The 18,313-nt window shown below is 38.8% G+C and overlaps 1 protein-coding gene across 1 annotated transcript in view; it reads right to left on the reverse strand.

Moving 5' to 3' along the window:
- The window catches only part of WT1 (WT1 transcription factor), a 53,791-nt gene that overhangs the window by 23,537 nt on the left and 11,941 nt on the right, over nucleotides 1–18,313 (reverse strand). Inside the window, 2 exon segments of the mRNA XM_049780696.1 lie at nucleotides 10,480–10,530; nucleotides 11,535–11,612. Coding sequence (XP_049636653.1) covers nucleotides 10,480–10,530; nucleotides 11,535–11,612 — 129 coding nt within the window.

Raw genomic sequence — 18,313 nt, forward strand, 5'->3', positions numbered from 1 at the left:
CGAGTAAAGTGCTTGCCTTGAGCATAGCAGACCGGGTTTGATTGGTAGCAGCCCAAGTGGTCTCCAGAAGCCCACTAGGTGTGATCCTTGTAAGCAGAGCTAGGAGTAAGCCCTGAGCACAGCTGGGGGTGGCCCATATACAAAGAAACAAAAATCTTGATCTGAGCCTGGAATATGATTCAGCAGTAGAGTGCTTGTGTAGGATAAAGGAGAACTGAATTGAAAAACCCTACAACCTAAAAAAAAAAAACAACAAAAACAACTGGGATAAAGAAAGATCTGGCTTTTCCTTTCTAAGTGCTGGTATTAAGGTTTATCAGAATTCCAATCAATCTAACCAACTAGGTTGTATATTCTCAACTCTGTGGCTTTGTGTCCAGACATGGCTGCTAGTTCCATCCACCAAACAAAATGAGTATCTAGAGCAGGGTGGCGAACAGGATTTTTACCCTCATTCAAAATGGCAAAATGCAATACGCTTTTAATATATTATTGTTAAAATTATATGCTTTTGTGTGTTTGTCTGTTTTGGCAGGTCACTGTGTGGTGTGGCTCTCTGACTCTCAGAGTTTAAAATTTTGGTTCTTTGTGTCGAACTTGTTCGCCACCCCTGATCTAGAGTGTAAGATAAACCATGCATTTAACAAAGATTTTGAAGCTTTGTATTTTCAATCTGGATTCCCAAAGACTACCAGCAGCCTACTCACACTCTTGAATCAAAACTTTTACTTAATCATGCTCAATTTCACAAAGAATGTTCTCCTTAGCTCCAGAACCAAGCACAAGACTGCTCAGCAATCATGCCTGACTGTGCCTTGGATTAAACTCATTCAGTCTCAGGTTCATGCAAACCAAGTGTCTTGCCCCCAAACAATCCTCTCTGGCACTTGAACTCTTAACAAGTAACAACTCTCTGGCTTCTTCAATTAAAATAGAGGCCTATTGGTATGGAAACTATGAACATAAATAATCTCTTCCTCAAGTCCCAACTTTCAAATTGACATTCACAACACAACAAAATATTTCAAGGTGAAGGAAAAGAGAAATTAGAGGATACTGTATTTTCCGGCATATAAGATGACCCCCTAATTTTACAGTTAAAACATAGGTTTAGGCCTATATTTGCTGTATAAGACAGAACGTTCCTGTGCTGCAACTGTATGTACTACAGTGAGCCAATCACAACAAGCAAAGGTTCAAAGTTTATACTGTAATAGACTTCCTCTCTGAATCTGGCCAGTCTGAGCAGGCTTTTTACAGTGTAGATTCGAACAGACATTGTATAATTTGCATGCATACAAAGCCTGCTTGGATTGGCTGAGTTAGAGAGGCATCCGAGCAGCCTTGCAGTGATTGGTGCAGGATCGAGTTGGAAAATTCATTTTGTGGCAATATCTAGAGGATTTTCATTTAGTGGCATATTGAAACGTTTTTCGGGATATACTCGGCGAATAAGATTACCCCCAATTTTAGGTTGACTTTTTTTCTGTTTCAAAAGTCATCTTATACGCCAGAAAATACAGTACATTTACATTTAAAGCGATTACTTTGATGCGTAGGGCCTTAGACCACACCCAGCTGAGCTCAGAGTTCCTGGCTCTGTGCTCAGGAGACCATATGCAGAAGTGGGGATGGAACCAGGGTCAGCCACATACAAGGAAAGCACTTTCCTTACTTACTATTGTACTTTCTTTCTAGCAAAACACATATATTTGAGGTGAGAAGTAGTGCTATTAAAAATCTTAAAAAGGGAATACATATGTTCCTCATCAATAGAGTACACATCCTCACATACTGACCTTGTATGTGTGAGTGGGTTTAATTCTTTGTGCCAAGGACTGAATGAAAATGGATTCAATCCTTGGCATCATATGCACACATACACAATCTTAAAAAGAAATTCTAGAGACATCTGACATAGAGATTTGAATATTTGGTAAGAAATGGCATGTTCTTTTCGCAAGCCAATCTCCAAAACTAATTTTCAGCCTCATATAATCTATGAAAAAGTCCAGTTAAGAGGTTAAAAAATGGCTCAGTGACATAGCATCTGCCTTGTATCCCCACATATGCAAAGTACAATTGTGGGAACAATATTATTGGTATCTTCACCACTACAAATGTGCAACCTCCAGCACTTCATCACTGTGAGCACAAAGTAGGCAAGTTCTGTTGGTCACCACAACCAGCAATAAAATATGATCATCACAACTAAAAACTACCACTGCCAAACATCACAACTGAGTGTGTAACCAAGTGCGTAAACCCTGAAGCCAAGTGTGTGCTACCCTCAGTTATCAGAACAATACAAAGAGAGGGGAAAGAGGATCTTAAAATTTCAATTAAGTTTTTATAAATTGCTCTTTCAAAGTAATTTTTAAATTACCAAAAGTATCCTAAAAATTAAACATTTGCCAGTTCCCTATGCCCCAGACCCACTTTACTATTAAAATTAAAATTATTTAATTATACTATTAAAATTATTGTATTAATTGCATTATTATGGTTCACATCTTACCAGACAAATAGATAAAGTCCAAAACTTGGCAACTAGCAATTGTACAGCATGTAAGGCACTTAACAGGTAAGGCCAACCAAGATTCAATCCCCAGCACCTATATGGTACTCCATGTCCTGCCAAGATTGATTCCTGAGCAGGGCCAGGAGTAAGCCCTGAGCATCAAAGACCACCTCCCACCCAAAATACGGAAATAACAAATAAACAAGCAAAATAAAACAGCACAACACATTCTCCTGAGCCATTATTCCAATTAAACTTGGACACCATTTCTTTGTGTGATTTTATGATTTTTGAAGAAAGTGCATCTTTTCACAATGCCTTCTTTTCCGTCTTTTTCTATAATCTTTTCACCCATATTCTCTGTCAGGCTTTTTGTGCTTTCTCTTCCTTCCAGAGACAGCTGCAGTAAATAGTTGGTCAATATATTTAGGTGTTTTTTTTCCCTCTTCTGATGCAAACTGTTCCCAAATAGTTTCAAATGTTTAACCTCTATATTATGAAGTAACAGAATTCTTTGTCCTTTATTTACAGTATTTCAGTAGTCTAATATTTTTTAAACAGTGAGACTTTGATATTTTTATAATCCAGGGACAATATTAGTATTCCCTTTTGTTTCTTTATTTGGGGGAGGAGAGGGACATACCCAGAAATGCTCATGGTTTACTCCTGAGTCATTCTTGTGGTGCTCTGAAGACCATAGATTGTGCTGGGGATTGAACCAGAATTAGCCAATTTCCAGAGTAGTGTCTTCACCTTGTACTATCTCTCTAGCTTTTCTTTAAAATACTAAATTTGTTCTTTTTATTTATTTAGCTTTTGGGTCACACCTAGCAATGCTCAGAGATCACTCCTAGTTGTGTTCAGGGGACCATGTGGTGTCAAGACTTTGCATGCAAAGTCTGTACTTAGCCCATTGAGCTATTCCAGTCTTACTTTTTAAATAAATAGCTAGAAATAAAACTAAAGTAAATGAATGTGTTCCTTTTTAATAAGGGGGAAATGCCCCATAAAACATGCAGTCGCTCCTCATTACGGAAGTCATGAAAATAAATGTTTCTCAGTATCTATATCTAGCTGGATGTTATGGTATTTTCTTGGGTTGCTCAGAGGAGATGAAGAGATGGAAGAAAGGTTTTCAGGGGGCCAAATGGGAACACAGACATGGGGGGGAGACCTCCACTTTCCTTGCAACACATACACTTGTACCAAGAGCCTAAACCCACAAAATTAACCCCACTTAATTGTCTCTGTCCCTCAGAACCCACCACGTTCTATTTTCCAGATTCAGGTCACATGCACTTCCTTTCATTTGTGCTTACCTCTTCTCCTGACCTGAACAAAACTAACAATTCCCCTCACCTTTACAGGAGAGAAATAATCTACTGCTTTAAATAACACCGTTTAAAATGGAAATGTGGGGACCCAAGCATAGTTCAATAGTAGAGCAAATGTTTTATTGGAAGGCATGAGGCTAAAAGTGTGATCCCTGGTGTAATCGTTTACATGCCCAAGGCACTACAGTTTAGGATCACTAGGGCCTCAGCAAAGTATATGATCTCTGGCACACTGCAAGCTTAGTTGATCACCTCAACTAAAGTGTGCAACTCCTAGTCTTTTGCAACAATCAAAACAAAAGAAATGCAAGGACCTGACATCACATATCCCCTTCCCACTCTAAGAGTCTGAACTGCTCCACATCCTCAGGCTTTACAGCTGAAACATCCAGCCTTGCCAGCCAGATAAGGCAGGAGTAGCCCCCAGTACCTGAACATCATGTGAGATCACCCCTGCCACAAAAAAGGAAAGGAAATATGTAGATAAGGATAGTCTATACTATTTTTTCAGCTATTCATTTATGAAGAGACTGAGAATAATTTTAAAGAGCTATCATTATTGGGGCTAGAGTGATAACACTCTAACAAAGCTGGTGTTTGCCTTGCATGTGGTCAACCTGAGTTTGATCCCCAGCATCCTAACTGGTCTTCATGCCTGTCAGAAGCAATTTCTGAGCACAGATCCAAGAGTAACCCCTGAGCATTGCTGGGTATGTCACCCCATAAAATGAGGTCTTATGAGGGTAGAAAGAGAACTTTGTTATGGTATTGCTTTGGCAGTAATAGATCTAAGCTGAAGCCTATCATCAATTATTTTAAAAAATGATAAATGCATATGTAAGTTCAGAAAAGTAGATGCAACCAAATATTAACATTAATTTCATCTGGTCTTTGGGGGCAAGTTGCCATTTCCTTCCTACACACCTTCTAACTGTTCTTGCACAAACATAAGTCAAAAATCCAACTGGTTGGGCCCGAAGAGATAGCACAGCGGCATTTGCCTTGCAAGCAGCCTATCCAGGACCAAAGGTGGTTGGTTCAAATCCCGGTGTCCCATATGGTCCCCCGTGACTGCCAGGAGCTATTTCTGAGCAGACAGCCAGGAGTAACCCCTGAGCAACGCCGGGTGTGGCCCAACCCCCCCCCCCAAATCCAACTGGTTAATGAAAAATATAGCCAAAATGTTAAAGGTGTATTTTGATGAACATTCAGAGAAAAGAAGTGTTAGGGAAGGATGATTGAAAGTTCAGAAGCTTCCCTTAGTTAAGGCAAAGGAAAAGGAAGCCCTGTTTTAAATTGATCTCTGAATCCTGAAAACCCAGAAGTCCAGAGTTTGGTTCTGGTCATCTATATGACATTCCACATCAAATTCAAAACCAAGCAATGGACATGAGCTGAACAGAAAGCACACTTTTATATATTTATATATTTTATATATATTATATATATATTCCATATATATTTATATATTCCATAACTTTTATATCCATTCATTTGTGGTTGGAAGCTGTGATATATAAATGCACTAGAATATAAATGTTATACAGCTTTTAAAAATATGAAATCACACAGTGCTATAATATGAATGGAACCAAAGGTTATTATATTATGTATAAGTCCAAAGAAGAGGTCAAGCAATAATACAGTGAGTAGTGTGCTTGCCTTGCACACAGGTTTGATCCTTGGCATCCCATATGGTCCTCTGAGCCCACCAGAAGTGATCTTTGAGTGCAGAGACACGGGTAAGCCCCAAGCACCATAAGGTGCTTACCACAAAGAAAACAACAAAAACCACCAAAAATTCAGAAGGGAAAAATCAAGTACCAGTTGATATCACTAATCTTTGGAATGTAGAAAAATTTAACAAAGGAATATTCAGCATCGAATAATGACAAACCTTTGGTATTGAATTACAAAACTTAATAAACTACTGAAGATCTGGAGAGAATGAATATTGGATCAGAGGTGACAAAAGGTGACAAAAGGAGAAGGGTTATGAGTGCTTGGGGGTGTGTGGAGTGTAGTAACTATACATCAACATCATAAGCTTTACCACTATTGTAACCTAACCTATTAAAAATTTTTAACTTGGTGCCGGAGAGATAGCATGAAGGTAAGGCATTTCCTTGCATACAGAAGGATGGTGGTTCGAGTCCTGGCATCACATATGGTCCCCCAAGCCTGCCAGGAGCAATTTCTGAGTGTAGAGCCAGGAGTAACCCCTGAGCGCTGCCGGGTGTGACCCAAAAACAAACAAAAAAATTTAACTTAACAATAACTGGAAAGGGGGCGAGGGAGGAATGGATTTTTCTGTTGGAGGTGGAGGCAGTCCAGTTCACCCAGGATTGCCATTATTATTTACAGAGTAGCTGCTCTCCACCTCTGTTTGGCATCTCAAGCTCCAGGAGCCACTTAAAAGTAGGTGATCTATTTTCAAGAAGTAAATCTCTTTGACAAATACCTTATGTTCATTCTGGAGTAGAAGGTGCTGGGCTGTGTTTGGGAAGGCCCAGCCAGAGAAGACTACTATCTCTTTTGGCACAAGTTCTCAGGGATGAGACCATGTCTAGCGGGGATTTTCTCCAGATTCAACAGCCTTGGCCCTACCAAAAGGCACAGCTTTTGTTTTCTCCATACATCACTCATTGAGAGATTTTTTTTCTTTTAAGCTTTCACAGGTCAAATACTGTGTGTTCCCAACAGTCCGCAAACATCTTGGACCAGCAAAGGGACATTCATTTTGCTCAGTCCTCCTTTAACATTTCTATTGTGTTCCATTTCCCACTCCCCCTCCCAAGTCCTCAGAGAATAACTTTTTCCTTGTTTTAATAACTTGGACCACAGTCAAGGTTGATTTGTTTCTCCATTTTACAGGATATTTTCTTCAGAAAAGACAAAACAGAGGTAAACAGAGTAGTCGAAGCTTCTGAGCAGACTTAGAAAATCCGTAGCCAATATGAACACATAGCAAATGACTTTACTTAAAATAAAAAGCAAACAAAGCAAGGTACCAAAATCAGAATTATATATAAAAGTAAACTGATGTTTAAAATAATAGCATTACAATTTTTTCTGCTCAGGACCCACTTAAGGAACTTACTTTGAGGACCAGAGAGATAGCATAGCATGTAAGGCATTTGACTCGAATGCCCTTGACCTGGGTTCCATCTCTGACACCACATGTGGTCCGCTAAACTTTGCTAGGAGTAACCCTAGCACAAAATCAGGAATCAACCCTGAGGATCCTGAGGAGTGGCAAAATTTTCATTTTATTTGTGGGTCAGCAAAAGGGTCAGAATGAAGGCTTCCGATTTATCAAGTACCTTTTCTTGGACTTCAATTGAAATAAACGTATCTGCTTGAATTTGTCAGTGTTTATGGACTCTGTGGGCTCTCAGATATTTGAAAACAAGTAAAAGAGGAGGAGGAAAAGAAGTTGGTCTGCAGCAAGATTATATTTTCCTTCCTGGTCTATCTTATTTTCATCTCTTGACACCCCTGTTCTCCCTAAAACCCTCTTACCCACTATATTTCACTACTCCCTGTTGTCTTATGAAAAGATGACTTCACAGATATGCTAAGGACACAAATAAGCCTCATCATCTTTATTTTTCAGAGTAATGTTTTAAAGCAAAGAAGACAAATATTTAGTGGGAGGGTTGTCTAAAAAACATGATTTCTTAATTTAAAAAAACTGATAATGCTCTATTGTTATGAGTGATATATGAGAAATCGTCTTTTTTTTTTCTTAAAAGCATGACTCAAACCATCAGTTTTTATGGTGTAGGTCTACCTTGTCACCCTAATGTTTCGTACCATTGGTTTCACAGTGTCAAGATACCTCAGGGGTTAAAGTAAAGAGGTTATTTGTGTTTATCTTTCCTCAATGATTATCTTCATTCATATTAATGTTCTGTATTAGTAGTTTTGGGGGAACATGACAAAAGAAAGTAAATCCAGTAATAAAGATAATAACGATGCCTAACTGTTTCTTCCTGGGTAAAAGGTAAAACTGTTTTCTAACACAACAGTAAAATAGCTCTTGATAGTCTGTAGATATGAAAGGAAATGCTAAGAGGGGCACCATTTTTAAGAGCTTTAAGAGAAGCAAACTGGTATTAATATATCATGAGTTGTGAAATCAATCTGTGCTGTCACTACCAGCATTTTTGTTTGTTGTTTGTTGGGGGCCACTACTGACAGTGTCCAAAGCTTAGTCCTGGCTAATTTAGGAATCACTCCTGGCAGGTTCAGAAAACAATCTGAGATGTCAATTTGGGCACTGCAAGGCTAGCACCATACCTGTTGTCCTATCTCTCCTGTCCTACTACCAGCATTAAAGAAGAAAAAAAAAAGATACAGACTAAAGCAGGATGCATTGATATGCACTGCAAGTAAGCAGGTAAGTCTTAGGGGTAGGGGGTCTTTGTGTGTGTTTATATATTTGTGTATGTGAGTGTATCTGTGTTTCTATATTTGATCTCGATATGGGAGAGCATGTGTGTATTTGTGTATATGAGTGTATTTGTATATTGGAACTCAGTATAAAAGTACTTCTAAATGAAACCATGATCTAAAAAATTTCAGAACTTTCAATTTAAGAATTAAATTCTTTTTTTTTTTTTTTTTTTTGGTTTTTGGTTTTTGGGTCACATCCGACAGCACTCAGGGGTTACTCCTGGCTTTATGCTTCTGGCATGCTCGGGGGACCATATGGGGTACTGGATTCGAACCACCGTCCAAATGGCTTGCCTCCATGCTATCTCTCTGGCCCCAAGGATCAGATTCTGAAGTCAGACAGAAGTAAGCAGATTCCAACTCACTGCTCTACAACTTAGTGAAATGGATCGATTTCTCTAGTCCTCTTATTTGAAATATGGATATAACAACAATATCCAAGAATTGTTGCGAGATCAAAATAGGAAAACAAAACCTTTGTCAGGGATCAATAATATTAACATTACTCCTTAGATAAACTCAGTCCACAAAGGAAAGCTAATAGGATAAACCTATGAGAGATATTAGTGAATAATGTTAATAAATAAGACAACTGCTTTTCTTCTGCAAAGAGTCGCTTTTGTAGAAAACTGTTAGCTGGGGTCATTACATCTTTTATTTTTTTTATTTTTCTCTAAATCAAATACTTAAGATACACATTTTTATTTTAGAAACTCTACTTTTAAAATGTAAGCATCATTTAAAATGGTTCCAGTTTTTTCTTAAACAAGACTGAACAAATTATTCACACTAGATTATACAATAGGGCTTCTGACAAACCAGCAAGTGCCTAATATCGTGTAACTAAAGACCTTAAAGGTATCAAAATTATCTCCCATTTTAAAAGACCCAGATTAAAAATATGCCAAAGTTCCTTATCTGCAATTTTTAAAATCAAGCAACCAAATAAACCCTACGCTTCAGTATGAAAAGAATGTTTAAATTGAAACATACTGCTCAGTTCATAACTATATCCTCTTTTTTTTTTTTTTTTTTTTTTTTTTTGACAATTCAGATGCGAGAGAAAGGGAGCCAGGAATACAGGGTGGGACCATAAGCCTAAAAACCTAAGACAAGTGAAGAACATGAAGAAAGGTAATCTGTTTCGAAGTTATCAGCAGCTCCTTGGATGAAATTAGAGTGAGAAAAAGTTCCCATCAGCAGAAAGATGTATTTTTTGAGGTTTTAAGAAAGTGGAAATCTGGATAAAACACCATGGAAAATAGGAATTGGAGGTGAAGAGAAAGATTTAACAGCAAGTGAAAGAACAACTGGTGATTAAAGGATGGTCAAGCAATAAAATAGGACTGAGTCAATGAAAGAAAACAGGATGAGAAGAGAACATCTACTTCTAATGTTTAAGCAAGGAGTAATTTCTAAAGAAAAAGCTACAGAAATGTCCCAGGGTATAGGCTATAAGGGTGGAGAAAGCACAAATGTTTGAGGAAAAAATAAGACACTTTCCATTGCAAAAAGTTGGTCCATATATTAAGGTAAAAATGAAGTTCTCCATGAGCTATTTAAGGGTAAGTAGAGAAAAAGCAACATGAAAAAGCAGTATTATGACAGAAAAGAAAAAAAACATATCTAGTAGATATGTAGAAAATTGTGTAATGCTACAAATTTAGCATTTGATGAAATATTTATAATCATAAGGTAATAAGTAGAGTTCCTATTGCATCATTAAAAAATTGCTTCTAATTTTTTTTCATGAAAACTGTCTTCATTTTTGCCCACAGTATGTCTACAATATATAAAAGGGGCCAGAAATTTAGCTGAAGAGCTAAAGTACATACTCTACATATATGAGGCCCCATATACAATGCCCATACCAGATAATTATCAACACAGTCCATGGTGGTACCATGAGCACATCCCCATGTGGTCACAACCCTTCTACTACCTCCACAAAAATATTTTTAAAATAATTTTAAAAGGAAATAACAGAAGGTGATTGGAGGGGGAAAGAAAGGGAAGTGGGTCAAAAGTATTGAAAGGTTTTTCCATCCCAGGGCCCACCAACTGCTTCCCTGATTACCCATTATCAGTCCTAACTCCTACATGGCCCCGGTTCCACTCAACAAGGCCTACATCATTCACTTTGCCATCAATGTTTTGTCCACTCACTTGCTCTGCCCTTCTGTCCATTTCATTGAGCTGGCGCTCCCAGCAGCAACTCTAGAAGAGAAGAAGTGGGGAATGGGGAATGGAGCATGCATGGTTCTAACAAGCCCCCTCCCCCAGATCCCAGAATCCAATGAAAGACCCTAAAAACACAGAAAAGAGAAGTTGGCTGTTTAATTCAAATTGCTGAACTAAGTCTTCAATGCTCAGAGGTGAGACAGAGGTACTTGATGGTGGGGTAAAAAGTACCCCATAGGAATGATGGGAAGATCTGGGACTTGAGAATCGGAGCTGGGTGTAGAATCCCAGTTCAATCACTTATATGAATCTGGAAAATGACAACACTTTGAGTTGATCTGCTTATTTGTAAAAAAAGGGCATAAGAGAACACACGCCTCAAAATGTTGTTAGGAAGAGCAGATAAGGTGACCTGGAGGCTCCAAATGAGCTCCATGAATGTGATTTCCAAATGCCCATCCTCCTGACTACTGAAACAAGTCTCAAATGCTTTTTATTCCCAAGTGTAAAGAACTACCCTTACCTAGGCATGACAGCTGTGTTCTCCCAAGTGTAGTTCTTTATACCAAGTACAAAGAAAACCTACTGGTTCAACAACCAGGTATGAACATATCTAACTCTAGATTGTCAAAATCATCACCTCTGAAATATAAATTTGGATCCTAGATTTTTGTAAATCCAAAGCATTTTTGATAAGATAATGTCAACAGTTGTGAGAACAGTAAAAATAAAAAATAAACCACACAAATATTTAATGAGGCTGAATAAGTGCAATTCTGAAGAACTATAGAATGTTCAAGAAGAAAGCCACTTTACTCCAAATCCAGAGCAAAAAGAAAAAAAATCCCCCATTTATATTCCTGGAAATATGATTTTGATTACAGTGCAACAACTGGAGCAGGTAGGAAAGCATCTTATTTTCATACAACCAGGCCTGTTCCTCTAAAACTCTCATCTCTCCATAAGTTAAACAAAATTTTAAAACAGTTCAAACAGCCATGAGTTATTGCTTAGTGACAACGATATCAAAAGTCTCTTACCCTTTTAACGTGGCTCCTAAATTCATCTGATTCCAGGTCATGCATTCAAGCTGGGAAGTCATTTGGTATAAATTGTCACTGTTTAAAAAATATCCAGAGTTAGAAACACAGAACCAGGAAAATAAAAATAGACACTGTTTCTTGCAAAAGAATAGTTTTTTAACTGTTTACCAAAAGCACTACATTTTCTAGAATGACAGGATATATAAGTCTGAAACAATTTTTCATTCTTTTCCACCAATCTGTGCACATAGGAAAAAAAGGGATGAGAGTAAGTTGGGAGCCTTAAAAAAAATTGAGTATAGCAAACATTGAAATTTCCGAAGAGGTATTAAACCTTTGAGGGGAAGAGGCTAAAGGGAGTGAAACTTTGAAAGACAACACAGGCTGGATAACTCAACATTAAAGTTAAAAGCCTGGAGCTGAAAGTAAAAAGAGATTAATTATTCGTGAAAAGGCCATTAAGTTGTTTTAATCAAAAGGATAAGTATCATGTGGATTATGAGGGCTGAGAAGTCAAAGAGTGATGGATGATGGATGGCCCAAGACTCAAGGATGTGACAACACAAAGCAAGGGGAGGATAAACTTCACACAACTGAAGAAATCATTCTCAGTGTTGCAATCCTGGGATAAATTCAAGTTTTGAAAAAGAAGAGGAAGAAGTAGAAAATGAGGACCCCCAAATCTATTCTATCAAGTTCTATGAGGGAAGAAGTGACTGATCATTTAGATTAGTACCATGACAGAAAAAATTCTAAACCAAATAAACCAGAAAAAACTATCCTCTCTTCTTTACACGTTTCTCATTCCTAGAAAGCTAACACATAAATCAACGATTAGAAGTCTCCTAAATTACTGAGCTCCATTAGGAATAAGTTTAGTCTTGAACTTAAATGGTTAAATCAGGAAACTTGAGACCTAGAGATTAATGGTTGGTCTGAGGACCCTTGATCTAAACACATTACCAAAGAGCCATTTTCACTCTACCTTCAAGGCAGAGATGAAAAAAGGTGAGATGCTTTCATTATCTAATGCAGAGTATCGGATGGCAAATCCTGGACAATGTCCATGTTGTCACGGCATTCCTTTAGGTTGCTTCATTCACTGGGCAGAGGCAACACCAAAGTTTAATTAAGGAACACTCACTCCAGTCAACCAACCCAGGAACTTGTGGAGGGGTGAGGGAAAACGCAACAAGTTGGAATAAATGAAGGCCGTGCTCTTTCTCGGCAGAGCTTGATAAATCATGGTCCAGTCCATCTGCCTCTCATAATCACTCCAAACATTATTTGGAGCTCCTTAGTGGCGGGTATACAGGATAAGGAGGAAATCAGATTCCAAGAGGGAATTTTATATATGAAATGTGAAGTGACTTCAAACTGGAAGTATGTGTAGTTTCATTAGTCAGTGTATATCTGGAGCCCATCATTCATCCCTGTGTCTGACTGGCTATTATGCTACTACAATATCCTACATATCAATGAAAAAAAAAAATGATTAGTCTCTGCTTCAGCTTCCCATGTGCCGCCACAGCCCGTGCTGGTCTGTGCCACTACATTTCGTAATTCCACGAATTCTTGCTGTAAGACCAGTGTAATTAATTCCTGAAGGACCCCAATTTTTATTAGAAGTGCCAGCCTGCTACATTTAACATGGGAGAGTTTCTTGAACTTTCTTTGGGCTGACAGTTCATTAATAAACAGTCTCCTCCACACTCTCTACTGGTTTTTGTTCTCTTGCGCCTTTTCATCAAGCAATCCATTTATTAATCTTATCATTAATCTCAGCCAACATGCATTGTATTCCCCAGGCAGCTCTAAATTTTTGTCACAATTTTTTTAAAAAATTGCTCACCGACCAAAATCACTCAGCCCCACCTGACAATTTTCCTAGGCCATACTGGTGAGGTGGGATTTCTAAAATTATTTCAAACTTGCATATAATGAAAAGAATCGTAATTTTCAAGAGTGCTAAGAAACTAGATGAGTACACAACTGGGTTAATAATGTAACTTTGAGGAATCACAAACTTAAAAGTTAAAAGTGCCATGAATTCCTAAGGATTGTTACAAGGTAGTATACAAGGTAGTACCTCAAAGAGAAAAGTATTTTAAGGGCATTATTTCACCACCCCAAAAAAATATTTTTCAACATAGGTTATATGTGACTGTAATATGTATATGTATATGTATGAATGAGTCTATGTATCTTAGTGAATGCTTCCTAGATACACTGTGCCTAGTATGGGAGCAACTGGTTAGACCTAGCACTTGAAATATGAAAAATGTCACCCTTAAAAAATAAGATTTTTAGGGCCAGAGCAATCACAGAGTACCATATGGTCCCCCGAGCCCATGAGGCATGATTTCTGAGCTCCAAGCACTACTGAATATGACCCATAAACCTAAAGTAATAATAATGATGATGATATTTTGGCTATACTGGGTTAGACAGAGTATTTTTAAATATGACTGTCTTACATTTCTCAATGTGGATCTTCAAATTTCATATATATTTGCATTTCTTCCTACTGCGAAGCACTACTTTCTGAGTTTTAGAATCTGGAGAAAATCAGTTCAAGTCTCTGAACCTCAGTTTTCTCATCTCATCAAATGGGAGTGCCAATCTCTCTCAATCTGACTTTACAGGGATATAAAAAGGCCTCAATTGTCCTTTGAAGACAATTCAGAACATCTTTGTTTCTTTTTCTCATCTCTGAAATATTGTCCCTATTCTCAATATTCCTCTCTGACTATGTGGGGCAGGTAAAATTAAAATCTCTGCCTATCACAGGATGACTAGGGCACAGAGAGATACTCAGCACCCCTCTCTCCTATTGTCTCCTCTTCCTCCCACACCCTTTAAAAACTTCCTAGCATTGTGTGACCTCTAAGTGTCAACTTTTCATTACCATTTTTTAATGTTTCTTTCACTTTTGGTTTTGGGTTATACCCTGTAGTGCTGGATGCTACAGATTGAACCAGGGTTGGTCCTATGTAAGACAGGACCTATTGGCTGTATTATCTCTCCAGGGCCATCTTTAACATTTGGGGGATGAGTAAGGGCACCATACCCAGTTGTGATAGGAGTTTCCTTCTGGCTCTGTGCTCAAGTATCTGTCCTGATAGGTCTAGGGGAACAGGTACCAGGGATGACACCTAGGTTGGCTACATGCAAGGAAAGCACTCTCCCCCAATGTACCATTTCACCAGTCCCTCTCATTACCACTAAAATGAGAGCAGAATGACATTTTAGTAATAAAGTAGGAATCCAGAAGTCAAAGTAAAGTGTTCTAGGACACAGTGTGATCTATGCTGTCTCCAGAAAGTAAAATAATTCAAGATGCTCGACACATCCTCTTCAGCTCACTCAGGAGAAAGAGCCAAATAGTAATCACTGAACTCCTTGATTCTAGATTCTAGTGGTCTAAGGAAAGCTGCATTCTGTAATGTAGTTGGGGTGGGCTAATCTGGAAGGACTTCCAGAAAATCCCCAAATTACTAACTAGATTTCCTGAAGCAGCGATAGGATCTGAGCACAATTCTAACCACATCCTGCCTTGTGCTGGCTGGGACTCCTCAGAGGCTCAATCAGTTGTCCTGGCTGGCACGATCCTTCAACTGGAAATCCACGACAGCAATGACAATAACTGTTGCTGGGGAGAGGACACAATGTGAACACAAGCTAAAAATACTGGGCTTAAGCATGTTCGAGCTCTGATCTTTTCAGGCAATCAGTCAACACCCAGCTCTCTTCATGAAAGCTCACAGAAAGAAGTGGTATGTTCAAATAATCAATAGCTTCTGTCAAATAAAGCATCTAATTATTAAATAACCACTGTAGGTGTCAACTGCCTCATTCCCAGAGAAGATCAGATAAGCAGGTGGCTTGGCTCACAGTAACTTGCAATGGTCACGTAGACATGTCAGCTCCAAATGTCTAACTCAGTCTGTTCGGAAGTGAACTCTGGAATTGCAGGCTGTCAAAATAGATTCCAAAAGTCAACGTGTCCTTTCTATTTTCTTAAGTAGATATTTTTCATTAAAAAAAAAGCCACTTGTCTCCTATGTAAGAAATGTTTGAAGTTGGAGGCAAGACAGAAAGGAAGAAAACTGCTCTAACTGGGATTAATGCAAGTTGGAGTAAAATAAAAGGAAGTCAGTTCCAGCAAAAAAAAAAGTGGGGGGGGGGACTTAAAAGGAAATCAGTAGTAGATCATATAGAGTTTGTTTTGGCCTGGACTGCAGTTACTGAGTGCTCGACCTCCACACAAAAAGAAAGGAAGAAAAAAACCCTTCAGCTATTATCTGGACGAGCACTCCTCCACTCTTCAAACCCATGTGTAATTCAAGTACATTTTTTGAAGTGTGTTTACTATATTCAGTAGAACAAGGAAGAATGATCCAAGCTACATTGGATGGAAGGAGCCATCAAATGAGGTTTACACCTCTGCCAGGTAGTTGGCAGCTGACAAAGATCATCCTGATGGGAAAGAAAAGAAAAAAAATAACAACAAAGTCCAAGCCCAGAAAATGTGGGTGTAGTTGGCATCAGAGAACAGAATTCATCTTTCCAGTTTTGACTGTAATAGCACTGCCCTGAATCAACAAAGAGAGTCCTGTGGCTTTAATACCTGATAACCAAGACTTAGCACAGGCTGCAACCAGACATCCACACAGTCCTTCTCCTATGCTGTCCCTCCAGAGGCGCCTTGGAGGCTGCCTGTTGAGAAGTTTCTGCCCAGCAGGCTATGGTGAATAATTATTTTACAGTCAATCTCTTGGTATTGTGATTTCTCGCAAGCTTGCCTGTTAACCAAAGAAAAACCCACTGGGGATTCAACTTCTATTAATAAACACATGGTCAGCACAAAAGTTGCAGGAATATTTGAAACAAGATTTTTTCTCAGTCCCTGGAGACACATCCAATTCCAAAGCCTGAGGATTGGCTAACTCTGCCCACCAGTCTGGAAACCATCTCAGATTTTCTGCCCTTCAGCACCAATGTAGGAGAGGAAACTAACATAAGAATAGTCTTGAGGGAACTTGTATCAAGGGAAGAGTCATGGTTACTGTGATTTTATTTCTCTGAGTGTTAACTGTCACTCTGATTTATCCTTATTTTGAAGGTCAACCTAAAGGGTGGAACAGGTGCCTCCCACTAAGCCCAATTCCTCAGTATATCTCAGGGTTCAGAGAAAGTTTCTCTCACATGAGAAAAAAAATCCAGTGGAAACAAGCTCTACTCTTAACTTCTTTATTTAGAAAATAACCATATTCATCTGAAAATATCCAAATCAGCAGTGGCTATTTTCAGATTGGGAGCCTTCTACTTGTTCAAGGACAAAAGGCAACAATCCTCACTAAAACTGGTAGCACAGTTGCAAAGTAGGGGCCAAGAGATGGTCCAGGGGTAAACTCTTGACCTCCGAGCAGCTGGCCCGTCCTACTTTACCACATATAGCTCCCTGAGTACTACCAGAAGTGATTTCTGAACACAGTTAGGAGCAGGCCCTGAACACAGCTAGATGTGCCCCTTACCAAGTAAGAAAATGCAAAGCTAATAAAATAACAATATAGGGGAGAAAGCACTAGACTGCCTTAAAAAAAAGTCCCAGACAGTTGTTTTTTTGTTTGGTCTTTTTTTTTTGGGGGGGGGGGGGATGCGAGGATTTGGACCGCAGTCCTTCTGCATGCAAGATAAACACCTTACCTTCATGATATTTCTCCGGCCCTACAGACAGTATATTTTAAACACAGTACAAAACAGTAGGTAGAACCAACCTGTGAACTGGACCCAAGATGGTGTTTGGAGTTCCAAGGAGATGACCAAACTATGAAACAGAGAACAGGACCAGAAGTAAAGAGGTCCCAGAAGTTGCCTATTTGAAATAGAAATCAGGAGGATGGGGAGGCATGCTTAGTGAAGAGGATGTGCATTGTTCTTTCCTCTGAAGTCTTCCTTTCCTGGGACATTGCCTCAGAACAAGTAATAAACCAATGCCCTAGAATCAGTTTTCTCTCAGTATTTTATAGACAGAGAGGCAGGCAGGTCTTGGCCCTGGGGCTCTATGGATGCTCAGACTAAACCTCACTGCAGTAGTTCACATCCAGCGGGAGTGTCAAACTAGATGGAACTGCACATAACTGTGGCTTTGAGATTAAAACTAGGGGAGAAAGTTTAGGTAGACTCCCACAAAGTCAAACACTACTGTCTTAAATCTACTAATGGCTTTCTCTGGAAGCTATGGGTTAAAGTGATTAATAATGGGGCTTTAGCTACAACTATGGAAAGACTTTTGTCTATGGAGTCTTCGGACAATGCCACCTTGAGTAAGAGAAAGACACTTATCTGTTGCATGAGGGTGCAGTAAGTAGGAAGAAGATTTCTGAATCTTCACTAGTTGAATTTGAATATCAGCTCTTTTCTTTACAGTGTCTCATAGGGCAAATTTACCTTTACCTCTGAAAATGGAGGATGTAGTTCCATCTCCAAGAGTCTATCTCAAAGAGTTGTTCTTGGGATTAAATAAGGTTAATACTATTAAGTGCTGAGAACAATGCCTCACATAAAGTAGCCTCCAGAAACATGTTATTACTGATCAATTGTAATGCTGGTATGAGCTGTGTGAGAATAATATTCTAGAGAGATGACAATAAGTGGCAGGAATCTCTGCCAGAGTATGGACAGGCTCTGAAGTCAGAAAGACAGAATCAGATGGTGGCTTTGATTCTCATTTGTGTGATCGGACCAATTACTTGAAGTCTCTGAACCTATTT

The sequence above is a fragment of the Suncus etruscus genome, chromosome 9 (genome assembly GCF_024139225.1).
Source record: "Suncus etruscus isolate mSunEtr1 chromosome 9, mSunEtr1.pri.cur, whole genome shotgun sequence".
Classification (NCBI taxonomy): Eukaryota; Metazoa; Chordata; class Mammalia; order Eulipotyphla; family Soricidae; genus Suncus; species Suncus etruscus.